Here is a 21508-nt window from a genome sequence, read left to right as displayed (position 1 = left end):
CTCTTCAGCTCAGCCCCCATCCTGACCTGTTAATCTGCTCTCACCTTCTTTATGAATTTGTGATGGTAAGAAATATTTATCAAGTACTACATTAAGGCCATTTTATTAGGCTATACAGCATGTGCTGTAGCTATTTAAATCATATATACTGAATTGCTTAGTAGGCTGTAAAGGTCCTGCTGCTGAAGGTTTGCCGAGAGAGCTACTGTCTATCTCTGTTATTTTAAGTATTATAGTTGCATGTCGATGTGTCTTCTGGAGATGGAAGGCAGCCATCTTTTCACCAAATGACTATGGTTAGTCAACATATTGCTATGCAGAGTCAGTGCATTACTATGCACAGCATAACATAGCCACAATAGGCCAGAAGTCAAAAGAGAATTACAAATGGCATTTTGACCCTCACATGCACATCAGCAAGTTGGCAAAAACACCTGGTTTGTGCCTGCCAGCCATTTCTGTGCTAAGGGGAACGAAAGTCCTCTGAAGCAGGCTCCACCACCGCTGCACTATGATGTGTATAAGGTGAATAACAACTTGCATCAGGTTACACTCCGTTATAAAGGTGAGACTCACACAGAGACTACCCTGCATAGCTTACCGTCTTAAGAGAAAGGGAAAAAAAAACCAACCCTGCAAGAATTTTGTGCCAGTGAAGATGGCCAATGAGGCAGTTACTCAGTATGCTGACACAACAGCTGCGGTCAGTCTTTCTTGCTCAGGAAGACAGCGATTACTGTGAGGACCACACAGAAAACCAAACTGGAGAGGTGTTACTTATGATACCAGCGGAGACAGAGCAGGCAATGGGGAAGTGAGGGGCTCTCCTGCTTCTTTAAGGTGGAAGCACCCCCTAAAGCACACATCTCAAGGCCACCACTGTATCATTTCAGGAAACAGCCACATTTTCCTTGGCTGCTACACTCATTACTTGGATGGGAAGTTATCTAGGCACATCACAACAGCCACCTCCACTGCCTTTCCTTCCAGCCCTTCTTCCTGCCATGCTCTGTGACGTGTGCCTTGGTAGGACATGGAAATACCCCTCACTGCACCACCGGTGCATTCCCGCAGATCCCTCCTGCTGGACCAAGTGTGCTTTCCCTCCCTCCCTCCCTCCCTCCCTCCCAGCCACAATTCCAGGTGCACTTGTGCCTTTCTGCTCTGTATTTAAGTTCTTTATTTTTCTCCACTTCTAAGCTTCAGAAATATTTAATCAAGGAGGATTTATATTTAAACCACTGCAACCATTTGAAGTTGCATGCTGGGGAGTACTTACCCCTACTACTTGCTACTGACTGAATATGTGCTCCAGTTACTGAGACTGCATTTGCACTGTCGGTCGGCTCCGGTCTGTCTGCTTGACTTTCTTGCAAGAGCAAGTAGAAAAACTTAAGAGGAATAGATTTATAAGAAAAATATCAAATCCACTCTCCAGTTTTACTCTCTCCAGTGCTTTACAGGTAATGGTTAGACTTAAATTCTTCTTTCAGAATAAGTAACAGTCAGGGTATTATCTTACAGCACAGCAGTAAACATCTCTTTGGCCTATAAGTCTCTTTGTAAAGGATGCTGAATGAGAGTCTAGAAATTCACTGGTGATAAACAAATGGGGTGACAAAATTGTTTGCAGTTCATATAATGCTTTTTATATGCAATTTTTTTTCTGCTGTTCTACAGGGACAAAATGTCACATGCAAAAACTTTGTGGGCATCAGAAACCACGTAAAAACAGTTTCACTCACTAAAAACATTCCCTTTTTATTTTGACCATTTCAATTTTTTTTTCCTATTATTTGCTTACATTTTGAAAGAAAAAAAAACCAACCTCCATTAAGCCAGAAAAGGGAACTCTTCCCCTTAATTAGTTAATCTCCTAATACTTTCTACTCCTTAAATAAAGGTCAAAACTTTTTGCAGTTTTGAAGCTTCTCCAGATTTCACTGTGTTGGGGATATTACTAGAAAAAATCTCAATGTAGCCTGCAAAAATCAGGAATTTGCCCTCTGAAAATCTCTGACCATTTCTCTGAGGACGATCCCTATGAAACTACCGAAAATGTACCTGAGGTCCCCCCTCAGCAATTTTGCCCCAGGCATGGGGTAGGGGCCCAGTAGATGGGCCCCTTTGACAAGGCCTAATCAAGCAGGTCCTCCAGAGCCCACTTCCCAGCACCTCCCCAGCACGCTTACCCAAGAGGAGCCCAACATTTTCAGGTGATGATTGATTTTAAAAACATGACACCACACTACACTCATCAATAGTGCAAAACCTGTGAGCAAGGAACAACCAACGTCCCGGCCTGCCTGCCTGTTTAGCTGGCTTTTCAAAAACATCCTACTTGAACATCTGTGCTTTTCATTAGGAAAAGGAAAATTCTGCCCATATCACACCGAGTTCTTCAGGTTTTTCTTTCACCAATAAAAAATTTGCATGCCCTGTATGAGAAAAGCTCTCTGTGCTGTTCTGGTATTACAGAGAGGCTTTTCTGTCAGAGTAAATCCAAGCTGTAGGGCTCCTTTACTACATCAGCAGTATCATATTTTATCAGCTTTACTGGTCCATCTTAAACTGAGACTTATGAACTCTTGCATAGTCGAAGGATCTACTGCTTCTCACAGCCACAGGTAGCTCTAATCTCTCTTTGCTGAGCAATCAATAAAATAAACATTTTTAGTCTCATGGGTCAAGGAGACATTTCTAACCCCATAGGAAGTAAGGGAAGGAAGTGCTGTAGCAAATTCAGGAGCTGATCCAACATCAGTGAAGTTAATGCAAAGATACCACTGCTATTAATAAGATGGGATGAGGCAATTAACTTTGATCCGTCAAGTGCCCTATGATTTCTGTATTCTCATCTAGAAAAAGCTAATATTGTTAGGATGTGACCAATAGCATGTTGGAAGTCATTCCTTATTTTTCACCCCCACACCACAGCTATTGCCCAGTCAGGCAATATTTGCATAAATATGGGAGAGACAATGCATTCTTTGCATGGCTACATTTTTGACTCAGATCCTGAAACTTTGGGCACTGGTTACATTAAAATACATACTTCACTGCCACTCCCATTTTTTTTTTTGAGCCAATAGGTGAGTAAGGAAACTTGGAGGTACTTTCCTAAATGTGATGCACTCTCAATGAGAAAGACCTCAGCTTTGGTAGGGGCAAAGTTCATTGGCATTAAATGCTGATACAGCTTCCCTGACTTGAAGCTACACCCTTACTCCAGCTGAAAATCAGGTCTTAGATCTGCCCAGGTCAAAAGGCACTGAGTGAGTTGATTTCATTCTCCCAGAGACAAAAAATTCTGATTCCGGACATGCTGTTTTCCATCTGTGTCTCTGCCTCTAATTCTCCAGTCACCCTAGTTACATCTGCACAGGCAATTTAACTCACTCTGGAATTCCAAAAGGTAGTAGAGAACAGCCCATGTCCATGCAAAATGTCTCTACATGGCTCAGAAATAAAATCTAGCTCTTAGGCTTTGGCCTTCCAGGAATGCTGGCACCCTGGCACTCTGTATAGATATGCCATATGGATACAAAAAGTAGCCAGGAATCTGATCCCAGGCAGGAACGTGTCCTGAATATGCTTTAGTCATATCAAAGCCAGTTTGTTTGTGTAAGTCTGGCTCCTGGGACTACTTTCCTAACCCCTTGGCAGACCTTGCCCAAATATCTGAATAACCCAAACTCCCAACTCAATTTCCAGACATTTTCCAGAAGTTTGTTCTGCCTGTGTCCCTGTAGAGGTGCCGAGTGAAAAAACTGGTCAAATGGCAGCAAAGTTGAAGCGAAGGAGACAAACATTAGCTGAAGTGGCTGCAGGATCCCAGCTCTTCCCTCTACCCTCCTCTGGATCCAAGATGAGACAGTAAGTGTAAGTATTTGCACATAATTTCCCAAAGCTTGGGATCAGCACCATGGGTAAACATGCTTGCAAATAGCTCCTGTGACCCTTGAGATACCCACCTTCTTCATGCTGCCCCACCTCACAATCTTATTTTTCAGCATCTCTTTTGTCTGGAGTCCTGGAAGTGTGGGATCCTTATTTATAGTACACCTGACTTCCACACTGACCTTCATTCAACTCTTTCTGGAAACTCACTTTCTTTCCCCTAGCAAGCTAAGGAATAGTGCAGCTTTTTTTTTTTTTTTTTTTTTTTTTTTTTTAAGTGAAGTATGTTAGTCTGTCTTGTGATCAATTCCCCTGATAACCGTGGCAAGCCTGAATTTGAGGGGCACTGAGCTCTTGCTGCCCAGTGGAGTTCCCATTACGGAGAAGGGGAATGCAAAGTGGCAGTGGTTGTTAAGAGCCAGGTTGCAACTGCAGCCCTGGATGCCTGAATCATATGGCTCCTCTTTGCAGATTTTTAGCTCCTTGAGACCAAATGCATCTCATCTTTCTGTACACATTTGCAGTGCTCCACTTATCACCACAGCACAGAGATGCAGAGGTACTGATAGATATCTCCGGTGATTAAAGGAGAATCTGCCATAAGCATGTTCTAAACAAAAAAAATTCCCTCTTGGCAATACTGGAGGGGTAAGGTTAAAAACTTCCCAGCTCAGTTACCAACATAAAGATGGTATAATTATTCAGCTGTTTGCAAGGCTACTTCTCTACAACTTCTAAAGCAGAGTGATGTCTTGTGACTGGCATCAGATGCGAAACCTGGAGTGCTTGCATGTGATAAAAGGTGCTGAAAAGACAGTCCTGGCAAACTAAGTCCTCTCTCATCCACAGTAGATGATCAGCAGTGGCAGCAGTCCTGGGCTGCACTGTTTACGCAGATGAGTTAATTCTCCGAGGAGCAAACTTAGTCACGGTGGTCTTTACAGCCTCATCTATGCCTCTCTGCAGAGTCAGTCAAAAAGCAATCAGTTTCTGCCACTTTTTACAATAAAATCATAGAATAGTTTGGGTTAGAAAAGACCTTTAAGATCATCAAGTCCAACCATAAACCTCACACTGCCAAGTCCACCACTAAACCATGTCCCTAAGTGCCACATCTATGCATCTTTTAAATATAGTTCAGGGATGTTTTGGCAACACAATCAGAACTGAGCAAACCTCTTGCAATGTATTTACTATTATTCAGTGTTCATGACACAATCACTCAATCACTGATGGTTTTTCAGGACCTTTTTATGGAAAATAGCACATATGGAAGGCATCATTTAATACTTTTTACAGATGCCTGGATCACTTAGAAAAAGAAAAGGCCATTTTAAGCTACCTTCCTTCCGAGCCCTTCTTTTTGTCTTTGTTTTAAACAAAGTTTGGCTTAAAGAGGTTCATCATCATCGGATCTCTAAAGTCTCCTTCCAACAGTCCGGTGAGACAGCAAAAGCTACTACTTCCTCTTACAGATGAGAGACTATGGCACAGGGAGACCACTACACCTCCCCAAGGTCACACAGCAAATGTACAACATGGCAGGGAACATCACCTAAGTCAGCGAAGTCCTCAGCTAGTATTTTAGACTCCCCATCGTCTTTCTGCTCAACGACCTGGGTGCTGAGACCCAAGTATAGCTCCTGGGACCCTACAGCAACTCCTGGGATGCTCCAGCACTTCTCTGCCTCTGTCTCTCTCCTGCACACAGAGAAGAGCAGAGAGCTGCTACTCACCTGGTGGGCGCATGCTTCTGCTCCTCCTCTTCATCGGTGTCGCTGCTGATAGTGATGACACTCACTGCAGGGCTAGGGGTGTCGGGAATGATTATCGTCTGCCGCTGCCGCTCCCGTGTGGTGCTGGTCGCCACATCGCCCCAGCCGCATGTGACGGAGGTGCTGCAGGCAGGGCTGTTGTGCACCATGGCACAGCGGGGAGGCGTGTTCTCCTTCACTCGTTTTGACCGCTGAGGCGAGCTGATGGATTGAGAGGATGAAACTTCATAGGTGGATGTATTTCTGGAAATGGGAAAGGCTGTTAGTTGGTTCAAACTCGGTTTGCTTAAGTTGCCTGTTGCCATAGCTTTTGATTCCTGGTCTCTGATTCAGTGGCACTGATTTACTGAGTCTAGGAAAACTGCAAAATTGGCATAGTCACCTCTTTAAAGGATGCCTTACATGACTTATTGATATAATGGCCTGAAAAGCATTTTCTTTTAGTAAAAACCTAAAATTTGTTTTCCCTAGCAATTTCCAAATAAGAAATGCTGCCTCCCAAGAGTTTGTGCTGGGAGGTAGAGGCTAGTCACACAGCCCAGACACACAAAACACAGGCAGGCACAGTATGGCTGTTGCAGAAGGAAGAAGAACCCCAACGATAATCCCTTTCTCCTGTATCCTGCATGGATGCGTCATGATCAGAGCATCATGACCAGATACTTTTTGGCCAGAAAAAGCTAAAAGTAAAATCAGAATTTGTTGTGGAAAACAACAATCACCTATCAGGAAAACTGATTTTGTTTGTTGAAAATTTAATTTTCTGTTTAGGAGTCTTTTCAATGAACATTTCCTGCCCAGTGCTTCATCCTCTAGGACAGTGGAGTCTCATGGATGAGAGCATGCAGATGGAAGGACACATACTCAGTTTCGTTTCATTCCCATGTGAGGCAGTAGATACAGCACACAAAAATCAGAAAGAAAACAACAATCTTTTTATTATGTGGTAGAAAAACATTCTCAAGTCCTGTTTTTTTTTTTTCCCAGTCTTCCTACTTCAGCTTCCTTGCCTGACAACTGGAAAGGGTCCACTTGGATCAGGGATCAGAACACAGAAGCTGTCCACCAAACAGTGCAGCACAGGTCTGCAGATGGGAATATTTACTACAGCACACCAACTACAGTCCATTTCACTCAGTTCCCACATTTTCTTTCCTCCTTTTATTTCCTGTATTTCTTCTGCCTACTGCTGAACATTTGCAGCTTCAAAACTGAAAAAAACAAAGTTCTGGTTTTGTTCTGCAGTGGGGCCCGGGCTGCACATTCAGCCTGGCCCAAAGCTAACAAAAGGAATAGGTGGCATCCATCAAAAGGAAGCCCGCTTTGGACCTATCGCACTATACCAACTTACACGGGGTCTTTTGCATAACAAATAGCTGCACAGTAGCATTTGCAGTGCTTTTTGAATACCAATGAGGAACGTCAAGTACCCTCCTCTCCAAAGCACATTCCATTTGGCTACAAAAGCATCACAATTAATGAAGCTGTAGAAACCCATTGCTCTGAAAGTACCCAGTTCCTCCTGGAGGCTGCCACCCCGCCTCTGGAGAGGCAAGGGAGAGGGCAGGCCCTGCGCAGGCACACTGGTTGCAACAAGGCTCTCTCTTTTGCGGGCTTCCTGGGGACGTGGTAGCTGCCTCTCTACATTATGAATGGACTAAGACAGCTGGAGCCCACCCAAAGTAAATGCAACATTAGAGAGCAGATAAATGGGAAGGATTTAAATAGTGGCCTCTTAACTAGAGTCATATTGGTTCTGAACTCAGAGCTCCTCTGGCCCCAGTCCAGTCACCCAGGAAAACCACAAGCTCCTCTGGTTTTGCCACTGCACAAGTGGTGATCAATTTTGGTTCTCTTCCCTGCACCGTTTTGTTTTGTGTTTTTTAAATAAATGTGCTTGTTTCACAGCCCAGAGGACCTTCCCCAGAACAGCTGCACATACATCTTAAAGAGCCTTGTCCTCTAGGCAAGACTGCAGTGCTGTGACAGGCACTGCCATCATTCCACCATTTGAGTTGTGCCACACAGCAGAGTATGAACCGCAACCCAGTCTCCTCCTTGCAGAGCCAAATGGCGCTACTGAGGGTTGATAGATTTAGGTGTCTAAGGACTGCCCTTACAGCAGATGTCCTTAAAAAATGCTCTCTGTTTTATGCTGCCATAGTTATAAAAGGGCCAAGTATCTGTTGCTGGTGCGTACTGTTGAAGACAGGGGCTAACCACCTATGTTAGGAACTAGAGAGCCTGAAGGTGGCCTAAAGCGACCCCAGTCCTCCGCACTACCTGGCATTAAAGCTCAGGAGATAGGTCACCATCCCATTGCTTTTGAAAGGGCAGATCTTGTGTGCACACACCAGGCACCCGTTCCTGAAGATGGAGTCCCCTGGAGGTGCACCACCCTGTGGAAAGGCAAACACTGCACCTCAGGAGTGTCTCTGAGATGATTTAAGGGGTGGCAACTGAGCCTTGCACCATGCTGACCTGAGAATATAGCTAAATTTTTAATTGCAGTGACTACAAGGCCTCAGGTAATCACAGCAGCATAATGAGCTGTATGAACAGGGTTTGAGTCTCCCATCCTGCATCCCCTCCAGCCACCGACTCCTGCACAAAATGATGCTCACTGGGTATAAAATGCACCTGGCTCCCTCTTCTCCCTCACTCTCCTGACCTGGGTATGGAAGAGGTGAAGCAGCAAAGTCCAGTCACAAAAAGTGATGGAATCACTCGCAGGTCATTGAACAAACTTTATTTTTCCCTCAAAACTCTTATCAGAAAATGCATTCAGCAAAACCGAGGTATGCACTGCTGCCTCACTGACACCGCAGCCAACGCCAGCACCGGGATCTGTGCACACTCACCGTGGTGCCGACTGGTGCTGCTTACTCTTCCTGGTGGAGGTGGTGGCGGCTGGTGGCTGGCGCATGACGTGAGCAACACCCACGTTGACGGGCTGGGCTGCGGGGAGAGTCACATGGCTAGCTAACAGCGCAGGCTGCTGCATGATGGGGTTATAATGGCTGCCATGAGCATGGGTGTTTCTGCAAAGTGGGGAGACAGGCACACATTTAAAATGCAACCGGCGGCTCTTCAGCAGGCTCTTACACAGGCTCCCATCACGTTTACCGAGGCACCCTCCTCCAGGGCCTGCTGGGCTCCCAGTCCCCCCAGGAAGGAGCATGTCCCCCAGGGAACTGACTGAAGGGAGCAGCGTAGGCACAGCACTCCACTTCAGGGATGGGGAATGGAGAAGCTGCCTATAGCTCTCAGGCGGGGGTCACAGGCTGTAGCCTCTGCCCTTCTCCCGCTGGCTCTGCAGCCTCATGACACACCATCCCTCCCACCCTGGCTCTCCTCACGCCTCCAGCACTGGTGGGTACTTCAGGGAGCCTCCAAGCACCTCCAATTTACCTCCAGTCTGCCAGGGGTTGGGTGCCCGCCATGGACTCTGGGATGACAGTTGCATGCTGGACAGAAGTGTGGGTGGCCACCCCAGTCAGCTGCTGCCAGGCAGGAGGGAGCAGGATCTGCTGAGTGCCACTGGGCCACGCTTGCTGTCAGACAGAGGGAAAACAATTTCTTAACAAAAGGCATCGTCAATACACTAAGCATGTATGGTGGTCCATGCTCAGCTGGGGCTCCTAATAATGAGCATGGTCATACTATCTAACTTTTACCAGTTGTCAGTCATAGATGACAAATACTGTTAGGAAACAACAGTAAAAGCAGTAAAAGTTATCAATATAGAGAACACAATGGGGTGGGGGTGGGGTGGAAATCCCTGCTGTCTGAAGCAGCAGCTGTGTTTTAGGTTATACTGGGAATGGGAGGGATCAAAACTGGTCAGCATTTCAACCCAAACATCAAACTCTTTAGCATCTTTTAGTTTTAACTCTTCATATCAGCTGGGCGCTATGGTCCCATTGTTAATTTTTGCTCTCCTACAGCCATTTTTCCTTCCCACCCCAACAGGATCTAAAGGACTTCAGGAACTAAAAAGGAGAATGAACTTTTCAAGGATCAGAAAAGAAAACAGGGGGCTTCGAGGCTTTTCAAGGAGGGAAAAAAGATGGATTTGGGGATACCAAAAGGGAATGTGCATCAGTCACGCAGTGCTCCTCAGGAAGAACAACCTGCTGCACAGGCCGAGGAGCTCTCTGGCCTTTTCTGAGCGGGTGCCCCCCTTGCAGGGGTGGAAATCCCTGCCCTGTGAGTTGAGCCATCACTGTACTATGCAACCATCCCTCCAGCTGTGCTGCCACAGGCATGACTCAGGTCGTCCTCCTCCGTGACTCCACACACGGGTCAGATGACTGTCTTTTTGAGCTGGGAAACTTTCTTTGCTATGTGCTGCCTGAAGGTGGCTCTGGCAGTTTCTCACTGCCTGGACTGGGGAACTCAGGGGTACTACCAGCTATGGCCCTCCTTAGTCCCTACATTGTGTTACCTCACAGTTCTAAGAAGGCTAAATTTTAGAGGGGAGGCTTTTTCCAGGCATGCATTTTCCCCCATCTCCATCCTCACAAGAATCCTGTTAACTGTTCCTATGATCCCCTCCTATCCCCTGATAAAAAACCCCACAACAATCCACCCTCCTAAAAACCCCCACTTTCCCCAGTTCTGCTCCAAAGTTTGACTGTCCTGCAATTTTCCACATTGTTGAATTAGATGAAAAGGCTGCTACAGTGAGGCCTCTCAGCACCATCTGCGAGGGACAGACAGTCACAGGGCTCCTGAGAGCTCTTCATCTGAGGAATCACAACCACGGACTGGTGCTGCTTGGAGTAGGTAGGAGGAGGAGGCAAAGACACAAAAAAAAAAATCAGGAAAAAAGCTTTTTTTCTTTTTTCCTTTTCTTTTTTTCCCAGCTTTGATTTAAAAAAGGAGACTAAACTACTGTTGCAGTCAGTTGCAGGGGACTACCTGGATTTACTTGCAGAGAAAACTGCTTCCTCCCTTTCAGGAAGAGAACTGAACAAATCTAAGCTCCTTTCCTGACTGCAGTGCATAAATTTAGATGCAGTGTCAGGGTCCAGGCACAAATTCCTCACTTATTAGGTAAGGACCACTGAATCATTTAATCTGCAGATAAGGCTTGTCTAGGCTGATCCACTAGCACAGTGTGCTGTGCTTACACACGGGAGGCTCATGCCGGCAGCTGCAGCCTGTTCTGAGTTATTGCATTACTGTGAAATTGTGCTGCTGCAGCAGAGCGCCGCGCTGGCCCCTGTGCTCGGGAGGTGGTGGGTCCCCCAGCGCAATGGAGCTCGCACTTCGGATGTAGAGCAAGAAAGACTAATGGAATAAGCATGTTTGTTCTGGAAGCTGGTGGCAGGACCTCTGTGGGAAGAAGTGTCGTTGGGAAGGAGTTAAAAGGAGAAGAAAATCAAGAATTCAGGGTGTTATTCAAGGAGAGGGGACAGTTCTGGGTCACGTCATGGAAGTCTGCCAGAAAACTACAGCTTTGTCTCTTTTGAGATCTGAAGCTGCAGAGAGCTATTAGTAAAGACTGGACCAATCTCCTTTCACTAGTCTCTGTGAGTACAGTATGTGGACCACACTTGCTTGGGAGGGTGAAAATAGACCCAGAGAAGTTACAAATAAGTTACTTTAGCCATTGGCTCTTCATTTTGTAGGCTACTTGCTCTGTCTAGTTCCATGCCACAGGCTGCAGATACACAGCTGCCAGAGATGATGCTCAAAATCCATCACTGCACTGCCTCTGCCCTGGGTCCCTCCAGCTCCTGGAGCTCCTTCCCCTGTCCCTCCTCTGGGGCTGCTGGTCTCATACAAAACACACAGGCAGAGCTGGATGCTGGCTGTGCTGGGATGCAGTAAGGCTTTGCCAGCCACAGCCATCCTGATGTGGGCAAGCACAGTGACCTGCACCACACACTGGGCAGGGGAGAAAACCCAGTGGCACTACACAGTGCTGGGAGCACAAGAAGCAGCATCACACCTGATCAGGGGGACAAATAAGGTGGGTGGAAAGACAGAAGTGGGCTACAGAGGCATTGCTCTCTGCCAGGGACAGTCCCTCTAGTTGGAGCAATCACACAGTCCGGTCTGAAGAGCGTCAGATAAGCAGCTGTGCATAAGAGGAATAGCTCTCTGCTGAGAGAGAGACACGCAGCCGCTCAGAGATCAGATGTGACTACAATGCATTACAAAGAAGCTGTGTTTTTCCATTCAGGAAACTGGAATTGGGTACAGATTTGTTTATCAGACCAGCTGCTCAGCCCGAACCGAGTGAGGCCCGTGGACACCAGATGCCACTGGCATCAATCAGAGCGCCTTGCCATCAGAGTGGCAGCTAGCGTTTCTCATTGCGTGAGACAGACAGATATATCAACAGGCAGACTGCCTCTCTTTTATTAAATCAAAACTTAAAAATCTATGCAAGTGAGGAATGTTTCTCAGAAACAGCTTAAATTCCCCTGCGGAAGTGACAGTGAATAAAACATCAGTAGAAAGTAAGAGAGGGGCAGCCCACGAAACAGGAGATCATGTAGCAGGGGCAGCACAGAAATGGGTAGCAAAGCTCCTCCTGAACACTCCCTCCCTCCCACAGACTGTGAGGTGACCCTAATGAGGCTACCTGGAGAAGAAAAGGAGCTAGAGGTCCTGAGATCTTTCAGGATCCAGCTGCCTTCGGGATGCTTCAGACCTGCCCCACACTCCTTCAAGCCCCATGCAACAGCATACCTCAGGAGGGCTGGCAGAATGGTGGGGCATGCAAAGCTCTGTCACCTCCTTCACCCACTGCCTTGGCTGACTTCTTGCACAAGCAATAGGTGCCCACAACTGTGCCTGTACAGACTGCTTCTCGCTTTGCCATTGCTTTTGTTTCCCTGGCCTCTTAGCTTTCCTTTCCTACCAAATGAGAGGTGGCCCACGTAGGTTGCAGCAAAGATAGCTTCAACGTTTCAGACAGCCCTCTAACAAAGACTCTGTTATTGGGAAGGGGCAGGGCATGTTAGCTAATGGAAATCATGCAGGCTGCAAGTTGTGTTTCGATCTGTCTTCACCAGATAAGCATGACTGGCATATGCCAAAGGCAGGCAATTGCACCAACTGTCTTAGCCCAGCAATGCAACGCACAGGCTTAAACCCTGAAGTCTGCTGGTACTTGTCTTGGTATGAATGCACTGGCATTACTGAAGGCTTGGCAGAGCAAGCAATCCTGAGTCAGAGGCACGTCTTTTTGACTTGTAGGTCATCTCTTCCAGGCTGCACAACCTAGTACTAAGCATACTAGGCACTTTTTTTTTTTTTTCCTGCCAGAAACATGCCTGATATTGGCAGAGCTACCATGGCACCAGCTGAAAACCAGTAGAGGCAGATTCACTGAGGCCAGCACAAGGAGGAATGAACTACTCCTCCTTTGTGAGGAGCTGGGGTTCTCCTTGACGGTGTGGATGTGATTGGTGGTACCCATTCCCATCTGGGTCCTCTCCTGGGAGGAACCATGCTTTTCCTGTGAGCACATTTCGGACAATTGTATCAACAAGTGCTGGTGACAAGGAGAGCTCCCTGGCTGTGGGGCCCTTGCTTCTGACCCCTACATCTCTCTCATAACTTAAGAGCAGAGGGGCAGCTCATAGAACAGAAGGGTGCGAACTTAAAGCAGCATGCAATTCACCAGCACAGCTCCTGGCCACAAACTATCACTGAGCCCACAAGTTCAGGAAGATGCAGGAAGGTTATCACCAGCTTCTCCTCAGCAGAGGCCAGACATAGCTTCCCCTGAGGGTTCCCACTGATTCCAACAGAGAAGCAGAAGGAAAGAAGGTCTTTCCAGAGATCTTTGCAACTCTGACATAGACTTTGAGCTGAACAATGAACTGCAGGAGGTTTGGACATTTTGGAGAAAGCTGGAGACCCTTATACGGGCTGCCCAAATCTCCAAACTGCACCACAGAAGGTCCTCAGATAAAGCTACTTTCCCCAGTCTCCAAGAGCTAAACAACAAAAAAATACCTGCCAAGCTCAGTGTCTTCAGAAGTCCTTACCTGTGCGAGGAGTCCTGGCTGGATCTGAAGAGGCTGAGCCCCAGGAGCCTGAGTGACAATGGGAACAGCATTCTCCATCCGAACTGAATACCCAGCATGCTTCGAAGGAGAGGCTTGTAACCCTGTTCCACCAGCACACAAGGTACAGCATTAACCATCAACAGCATGGCTAGGAACAGGGGTCTGGTTTTCAGAAGTGCCTAAAGGCACTCGTTGACGTCCACTTAAATTGCAGTGTTCAGACCCTCTGAAAAATCAGGTTATCAAGAGTCCCACACATTCTACCCCAGCCCAAAGATGTCCATCAAATGTTCATAAACACGACACACGTATAAGCATGCAAAAAAGAGACATTTTCAAAGACAGTAAGGGATTAACTAAATTCATATTTTTAGGGTACCTCAAATGCGTGGGAAATATCTTAATACACCGTGTACAGGGAGAAAAGGAAGAGAGGGGAGGGAATGGCTCCTCTTCCCCCATATTCTCTGGTTCGACAACAGAAAACAGTCCTTGCCAGCCAAAACCCATTGCTATGTGAAAATGCTCTCTTTAGACCAAAGTAGGACAGTGGGACAGGAATGCAGAACTCCGTACTCCCCCAGCCTTGACAAGGATAGGTGATTTTCTCCTGCACAGCTTCTCAAGACTCATATTTAAAAGGCCCCAATTTGACCATGTAATCTAGCACAGCCCAAACTTCAATCACTGCTGACTCAGCTGCGCGTTTAGCCTAACTGAGCCGGAGGAAGCTTCCCTCTCCAACATCTTAGTGCGTGGCACAGCCTGCGCTACCTCCTCTGCTTTAAAGCTTTCTCAAGACACCAAGTGGAAGATGTTAGCTTACCTATTGTAGCAATACATTTCTGAAGTCAAACCCCTGAGATGCATTTTAACTATGTAGAAGAGGTCTAGCTAAACTCCCCTAGTTCAAAAGAGCTTTGATAATCTTGCAGAACATTTAACAAGTGCCTAGAGACAGCTGCACAGACAGGCTTGTAGAAGTGAAGAGCAGAAGCTGCACCAGCTGAACCAAGGCCTATTTAGACCAATTTCTACAGATACCTGGCTAGTTTTTCCAAATTGCTACAGCATGTAAAGTCAAGAGAAGGACAAGTGGCTAAATCTGATCACCCAAGTTATCTGACAGTGGTACCTGCCACTGGTATACACACGCAGAGCTGTTCTCAGCAGGACTGGAGCTGAAGGAATTGTACTGATAAATGGCCCTGACCATCTGTTATGGGGGTAAACCCTCACCTATACCAGCACCACACTCCCTGCTGCGTTAACCTCCTGAGTCCCCCTTTTAACAACTGAATCACTGAGAGGTGATGAACCCATTACCAATTTATTGTAGTTGTGGGGAAAATTTTTCAAGTTTACCGAAGTGCAGCAAAAGAGTCTCAAACTCTGCTCGGAGCAAAGGATGACAAAAATGACATATTCTCCCCCAGCCCCTTCTCAGTGCCTGCCCCATTCTTTCAGACCAGCCACCTCCAAATCATGACGTTGCAGGTGCCTGCAAGATCATCTGCTGTTGCAAACATTTCCATCTGCAACAACCTCATTTCTCTGATTTACCAGGCCAGCAATTTTTCTACCATATGATCTGCACTAAAGGAAGTTTGTTTCCAACAAGAGCTAGATGAAACAGCAGCGGGGAGGGAGCAGTGACAGGCCAAGACCTGGCAAGGCTGCTACTTACCTTGGAAGCCTGGTGGGCAGACGATGAGAGCTTGCTGTAAGGGGTCGGGCCGGGCACAGATCTGCGCCGTTCCTGTCTGCAGGGGCATGCTCCGCTGGGCCACCGCAGCCATGGACGCCGCTGAGGGCTGGTAGAGTGCAGATTGGTAATTTAGTATGGAGACCTCAGGGTTGGTTAAGGAAATAGTGGCACTGGAGGAGGTGGGAGCCAGGTTGGTGGTCTAAAGGAATGACGGGAATTAAACAAAAACAAACAAAAAATGAGGGAGATGGGTACGCTGGAAGAAGCAAAATCCAAAAATAAAAAAAATAGTGTAAGAAAAAGTAAAAAAACCAACCAAACAAGAAAAACAAACAGCAAACTGAAACCAAACAAGAGGTAGAACAGGACACTGAGGAGCACAGAGGCAAGGGCAGCAACAGGGAAAGGAGCACAATCCACCTTAGTAACCACAGCTGTATCATGCCATGAGACCTCCAGTCATGTGGTGCTGCTGTGTATTGCTCAGAGGCATAGCATGTTCTCCAAAGCAGAACTGTAGCCCCATTTACAACCTAACTGGCATTGATTTGCAGCATGATGAAAATGGGTTCAGAAAATGCTACTATCCCCATATAATATCGTGTCTCATTGTGCACATAGCTCTGGAAGAAGCTCACGTTTCTTAGGTAAAAGAAACTTACCACCTCCAATCCCAGTGAAGTCTTGTCGTGAGAGGGGAGACTCATTCCAGCCATTCCTCTACCTTGTATCTACCATGGCACATGTCCCTTAAATTATGTTTTGAATTTGAAGGAATCAGAAGGCGTAACGGGAGGTAATAATACTTTCAAAGTCCAAGCTTTGCTTGGCTTGACTTTAAAATCTCTCAGTGCAGAAACCCCAGCAGGGGATGTTGCAAAGCCACAAATTCAGCCCAGTGTTCTGCAAAACATCTAGAAATCTGAAGGTGACTTGCTTTTTATTTGGACTGAGTCTGTAACAGTTGCAGACAAACAGCCCGCAAACAGCTCTGCCACTGCTCTGTAAATATATGTCCTTAGCATTCATGTCTAGGCAGCTGGGCTCTACCAGACCAGAGCCCACCTTTCCTCTCCATCCAAACACATCAGCATCACTGCTGGAGATAGGTCAGACACTGCTTTCTTGTGGTGAATGTAAGAACTTAGGATGAGGCTTTGATCAAGACTGCAGGAGGCAGCAGGCTAAGCGTTTTGCACTGCCCTGGCTGCCACTGGGCCCAGGAAGGGTGCCCATGCTGCACTGCCACAACCACAACCACAAGAGATGCAATGGCAAAATGCCTCCTCCTCCTCCTCCCCTCTCTGTGTAGAGGCAGAGAAGTGCAATCTGTTCCCCTGTGCAATGCACTGAGCAGCAACCATGACAGCTCCCACGCTCCTAATCTCAGGAGTTGTAACTGGAAAGAGGCAGTCCCCCTATATTTTGCAGAGACAGAGCACCAAAAAGCCAAGATGTATGGTTCACTGAAGAGAATTGTGAAAGGCTTAGAGCTTTTTCAAATTAAAACACCCTTCCTGGAAATGTTTCTACTACTTCTAACAACATTGGAGATACCAGTTCTGCTCAAAAGACACACCTCTTACGAGAATTCAGAAATTACCATGGATCTCCCCAGCCAACAACTGATCTTAACATCTAGTGAGTTGTGAGGAAACGAAAGCAAGCCTGCATTTCCTACTAGCAAATGTGGTACAAATGGTGTCTCTGCCCTGCAGCTGGAGCCTAGGGGAGCATGTAGCATGCATTTTTTTAGTCAGTATCTCAAAACGGCCAAGAAAGGGAACCAGTGTTTGTAACTAATACCCTATCACACCAAGACATGACCTATCTCTCTCTGCATCTGCTTTATGAATTGTTCCAAAAGACCTTCTGTGATCACATGTATCGAGAACTGAGTCATCAAGTCTGGTTTTCTGAGTGACACAGGAACACTCTGTACATCTACACAGACTCCTTTAGCTCCCTTGCTTTCCAAGCAACATTTCCGCAACGCCACCTGCAATCTCTAGAGTGAATCTTGAGCAGCCTGTTCCAAAAGGTTTAAAAGCCAGTAGCTATTTCTTGAGCTTCAGTCTCCTAGAGTGCTCTCCCTGGAGAGTTTCCTTCTACTGTTGTAATACAGTACCGCAGTAAACAACTTGGCCTGCTAGTCACATAAAATTTGTCAACTCAGCACCCCCTGACTCTGGGCCATGTAAAAGTAATACAAGAGTCCAAAGCATGACTACAAAGCCAGAGCCCACCAATGTAGAGTGCAAGGTGTTCAGAGTAGGGGTACACGCACAGGGTTCCCACATCAACTGTGGTATCTGGAGTAAAACCCATGAGAGACAAGAGTAAACATTACCACTAAACTCTTCTTTCCTGTTGATCGGTTACACTGCTGTGTTTGTTATAGAAGGGTTTAAATTCTTTTTTCTTCAATGGCAATTTGAAGAAGCTCTGTAAGATCACAAATACTTCTGCCTGATCCGGGGAGTGCAGTCCTGCTGGCTGCATTAAGGGACTAATGAGCTTTTCCCCATAGCAACTTCCCAAGTAAGCAGGATTTATCACCCCCAACAACAACATAAACAATGAGGGCAACATTTCACTGTTGCACAAAATGTCACGAGATTACTGCTTGCCTGATGAAAAAAAACCAAGAGTGAAGGAAGGAGAGTAAAGAAGTACCATCTTTTTGCAGGCATGTTAAATGAGATGCTACTTTGCTTTACGTCTTCTAAACCCCACTGATGTAAACATTTCAAGCACCGGCTGCTTCTGATTGATGCCCTTACCTGGTTGTGGACCGTGTTCAGCTGGTTGTTGAAAGTCATGGTCAAGTTGGTTGACGTACTTGGGGCTACATGGGTGATGAATGGTGTCTTGCTCTGGTTCACGGTGTCATACATATTCACCCGCCGCTTGCAAATCTCCATGTTCTGGAAACAGGACTTGACACTGTGTATGGAAAGAGGGGACAAGGAAGAGACAGAAAATCAACCAACCAACACAGTTCATCACAGCTGCCCTATAAGGTCTCCATGGCAGGCTTGGCACTTTTTAGTCTTTTAAAGCCCTTTGCTATTTAATGTAGGTCTCTCTTAACGAGTGAGAGTCAAATTAGCCCTGTACTGAAGAGGGCCAAATGGGTGTCAAGATGAGTGTGGCTGTTCTGGGACTCCTGGGTGCCCCCACGGGTCTGACCACTGCAATGTAAGTCAGAGAAAGTAAGTAAATTGGCTGCTTTTTAGGTGGCAGGGCAAAAAAATACAAAGCAGCTATTTTTAAAGACTGAAAGAGGTTGAGACAGATACTGGTTTTTTTCTGATGGTTGAGCCTGAAAGGAAAAAGACAACTCATGCTTTCTGCCCCAGTGTAAGCCTAAAGGTAGTTTTACAAGCCTTTTTCAAGGAAGAATTCTACTGTTCTTGGTCACCGAGACCCCTGAAAAAAAATATCTTACTTCTCCCTTTTAAAAAGTAGTTCACCGAGAGCCGAGTCCAGCCAAGTGGTTAAAACATTGCCCCTGTCTGGCTAAACACTTCTGCAGATGCTTATCTCAAAGCACATGAGCTGTCCTCTTGCAGTCAATGAGACGATTCATATGGCAAAAGGTTATACCAAATCAGATTCATCAATGTTCCTGGGGGAATCGGGTTCTGAGGTTATCTCTAGACTGAGGACTGGATCTCTAGGGGGAAAGATTACAGCTTCTCGCTCTACACAGACTTTCTTTTAAATGTTATTGATATAGCAACAGATTTTTTAAGAAGCATCATATTTTGTATCCCCAGTAAAGGAGATTAAATACTCTTTGCACTGCTAGAGCACTCTTAAGTGTGTGGTACATGAAACTGCTGGTATTTCATTTTTATAATTGGGATACCAAGCATACAGCTGTTTAAGTGATAACAACATAGTGATCTTGCACAAAGCTATTTTTAATAAAATCTAATTTTTCAAAGGTCTAAAAACCAATACAGGTTTTCGACAATTCTTCTATAATAATTGTTTCTATAAATGTGACCTGAGAGTCTGAAACACAACCCAAAAAAGTATAAAGGAATTTATTTTATTTCCATTATCCCAACCAAGAAAAACAGAAAATCCAAGCAGGGAAAATTAGCTGTAGCTATAAAAAAATCAGTTGTACACATAATTTCTTTTCTAACAATCTAAGCTGTTAAAAGTAGAGGAGGAAACACATATTTACATCATTTTTAAGAAACAAAATGTCCCTTCAAAGGGAACAAGCTCATGTGATCCCTATGGTTGGTCAGGAAGAGGACCTAGATGTTTGTATCCCTGTCTTGTCTCTTACTCACATGGTCATGTTTCTTTTCCTACAGGTAATATAACTGGATCTGTGCCATAAACACCTGCAGACAAGACAGACTCGGGACACTGTGCATAGCTGTGCATTATGTGCATTCATTTAATGAACTATGAAATACCTCTAAGTCGCAGAACATTCAGAAAAATCAAACACATTAAATATATAACACTATTGAATTGCGTTTTTCCAGTCAAGTATGAATACAATTCTCTCTCCAGTAAGCAGAAAGCACTGGAAAGAGTATATATTCTGTACATGGTAAACTCTGTGTGTTACCAAATGGTTTTATATAACAAGGTATAATCTCTACTAATGTAATACTATGTTCTCTGTCTTTACTTTAAAAAAAAAAAGGGGGGGGGAGCGTGGGAAGGATGGCAAGGACTGAACAAAACTGACAGAAAGACTGAGGAGTACCCAACAATTTAAAAGACTGGCAGTTAAATACATGAAATGGGAAGCTAATCACACTTTTTTCTGCTTGGAAGCAAGCAGAACAGCCCCTCTCAGGCTGCTCAAACTTGCAGCCTCTCTGAAGCATGCCACAGCAGAGATTCCTTCCAGAAGCTGCATCTTCCACATACTCTCACTTTCTGTGTTGCCTGATTTACTTTCAAGAGAGGTTACAACTTTCTGCATCTCTCGAGGCTTTGAAATTTCTGTTCTCAAAACCACAGGCAATCACAGACAAAATTTCCATCAACTTGCCATGCTGGTTACAGATTATTGCTCTTTACCAGTCACTGCTTCCAACGCGGAGGAGCTGCACAGGGTTACGTACCCAGCTGGCACAGCATTTAGTATTCAAAGACCTGATGATGAATTTTTTATTCAGGTAAAAATCTCATTTCTGTTGGCCCCAATGATATTTTCAACCTTTCTGGGGCTTTGCCTGAGCAGCCACAAGAGAGCACTTCAAAAATGAAGATGTGATTATGGTCTGTTGTGTTAGCAGAAAGATTTCTGATGGCATTGCATTATGCTACAAATCTCCCCAATCTTACACAATCAGTTTTTGCACAATAAGAAGGACTGTTGCAAATTAAAAGACTTGCTAACACTGTTAGAAAATACTGTCATATTTTATTTATGAATGTTTCTATACGAAACTTACTTTCTCTCTGTTTAGCATAACAATCTCCCATCTTGTTTTCATTACATTTATCACTTACTATCTACTTATAGATAAAAATGCTCAAAGACGTCTGTGCAGGGTAAGTCTGGATCTACACAGATCGTGCACCCGCTACCTTCTGGTAAGCAGCTGCTCTTATCTTATGATAAATGTAACAAAAAGGCAGCTACAGCTCCTTCACAGAGGGAAAACTACCCTAAATGAACTTGAAATACCACAGGTAAGAGCGCACATATGGGCAGGAGAGGTGACACTGTAACCTGTTGCTCTGCAGTACCCACACAAACATAGTCCACGGCTTTTCAAGCAGTTCCCTTTATTTCATACCTGAGCTCCTCACAGCCTTTAAATACCCATGCACATGACACCCAATGAAGTACAGTGCTGCGCCAGTAACTGTTCCCCTGACAAGGTGAAGGGACAGCCTGCAAAAGCACCTTGAACTGCAAAGTGCTGTAGAGCAGGATGCTCAAAGCTAGGTGTCCTGAAGGCTTTGGAAAATCCCCGCTACATGTCTGCCTTCACATACACCTGAGAAGCCTGGGCCTACAAGAAGTGCTCAGAGGACAAGAGCAAAATACTGGGTGCAGGTTTCCTGCATTTCAGGTTGCTGCGCTCCGTGATGCAGCCTTA

At 45.6% G+C, this 21508-nt stretch overlaps 1 protein-coding gene across 4 annotated transcripts in view; it reads right to left on the bottom strand.

Annotated features, from left to right (window-relative positions):
- The window catches only part of HIPK2 (homeodomain interacting protein kinase 2), a 145044-nt gene that overhangs the window by 19029 nt on the left and 104507 nt on the right, over window positions 1-21508 (bottom strand). For 3 of the 4 annotated variants that reach the window (XM_056338884.1, XM_056338885.1, XM_056338887.1), the window contains 6 exons: window positions 18200-18362; window positions 15396-15615; window positions 13688-13809; window positions 9087-9229; window positions 8537-8716; window positions 5637-5918 (listed from right to left, as the gene is read on the bottom strand). In XM_056338884.1, coding sequence (XP_056194859.1) covers window positions 5637-5918; window positions 8537-8716; window positions 9087-9229; window positions 13688-13809; window positions 15396-15615; window positions 18200-18362 — 1110 coding nt within the window. The remainder of the gene's footprint in view (window positions 1-5636; window positions 5919-8536; window positions 8717-9086; window positions 9230-13687; window positions 13810-15395; window positions 15616-18199; window positions 18363-21508) is intronic. The other variant, XM_056338886.1, reaches the window with a different exon arrangement.

Source organism: Falco biarmicus, chromosome 5, assembly GCF_023638135.1.
Source record: "Falco biarmicus isolate bFalBia1 chromosome 5, bFalBia1.pri, whole genome shotgun sequence".
Lineage (NCBI taxonomy): Eukaryota > Metazoa > Chordata > Aves > Falconiformes > Falconidae > Falco > Falco biarmicus.
Note: the sequence above shows the minus strand (reverse complement) of the source record. Positions and strands in the feature narration are given on the sequence as shown.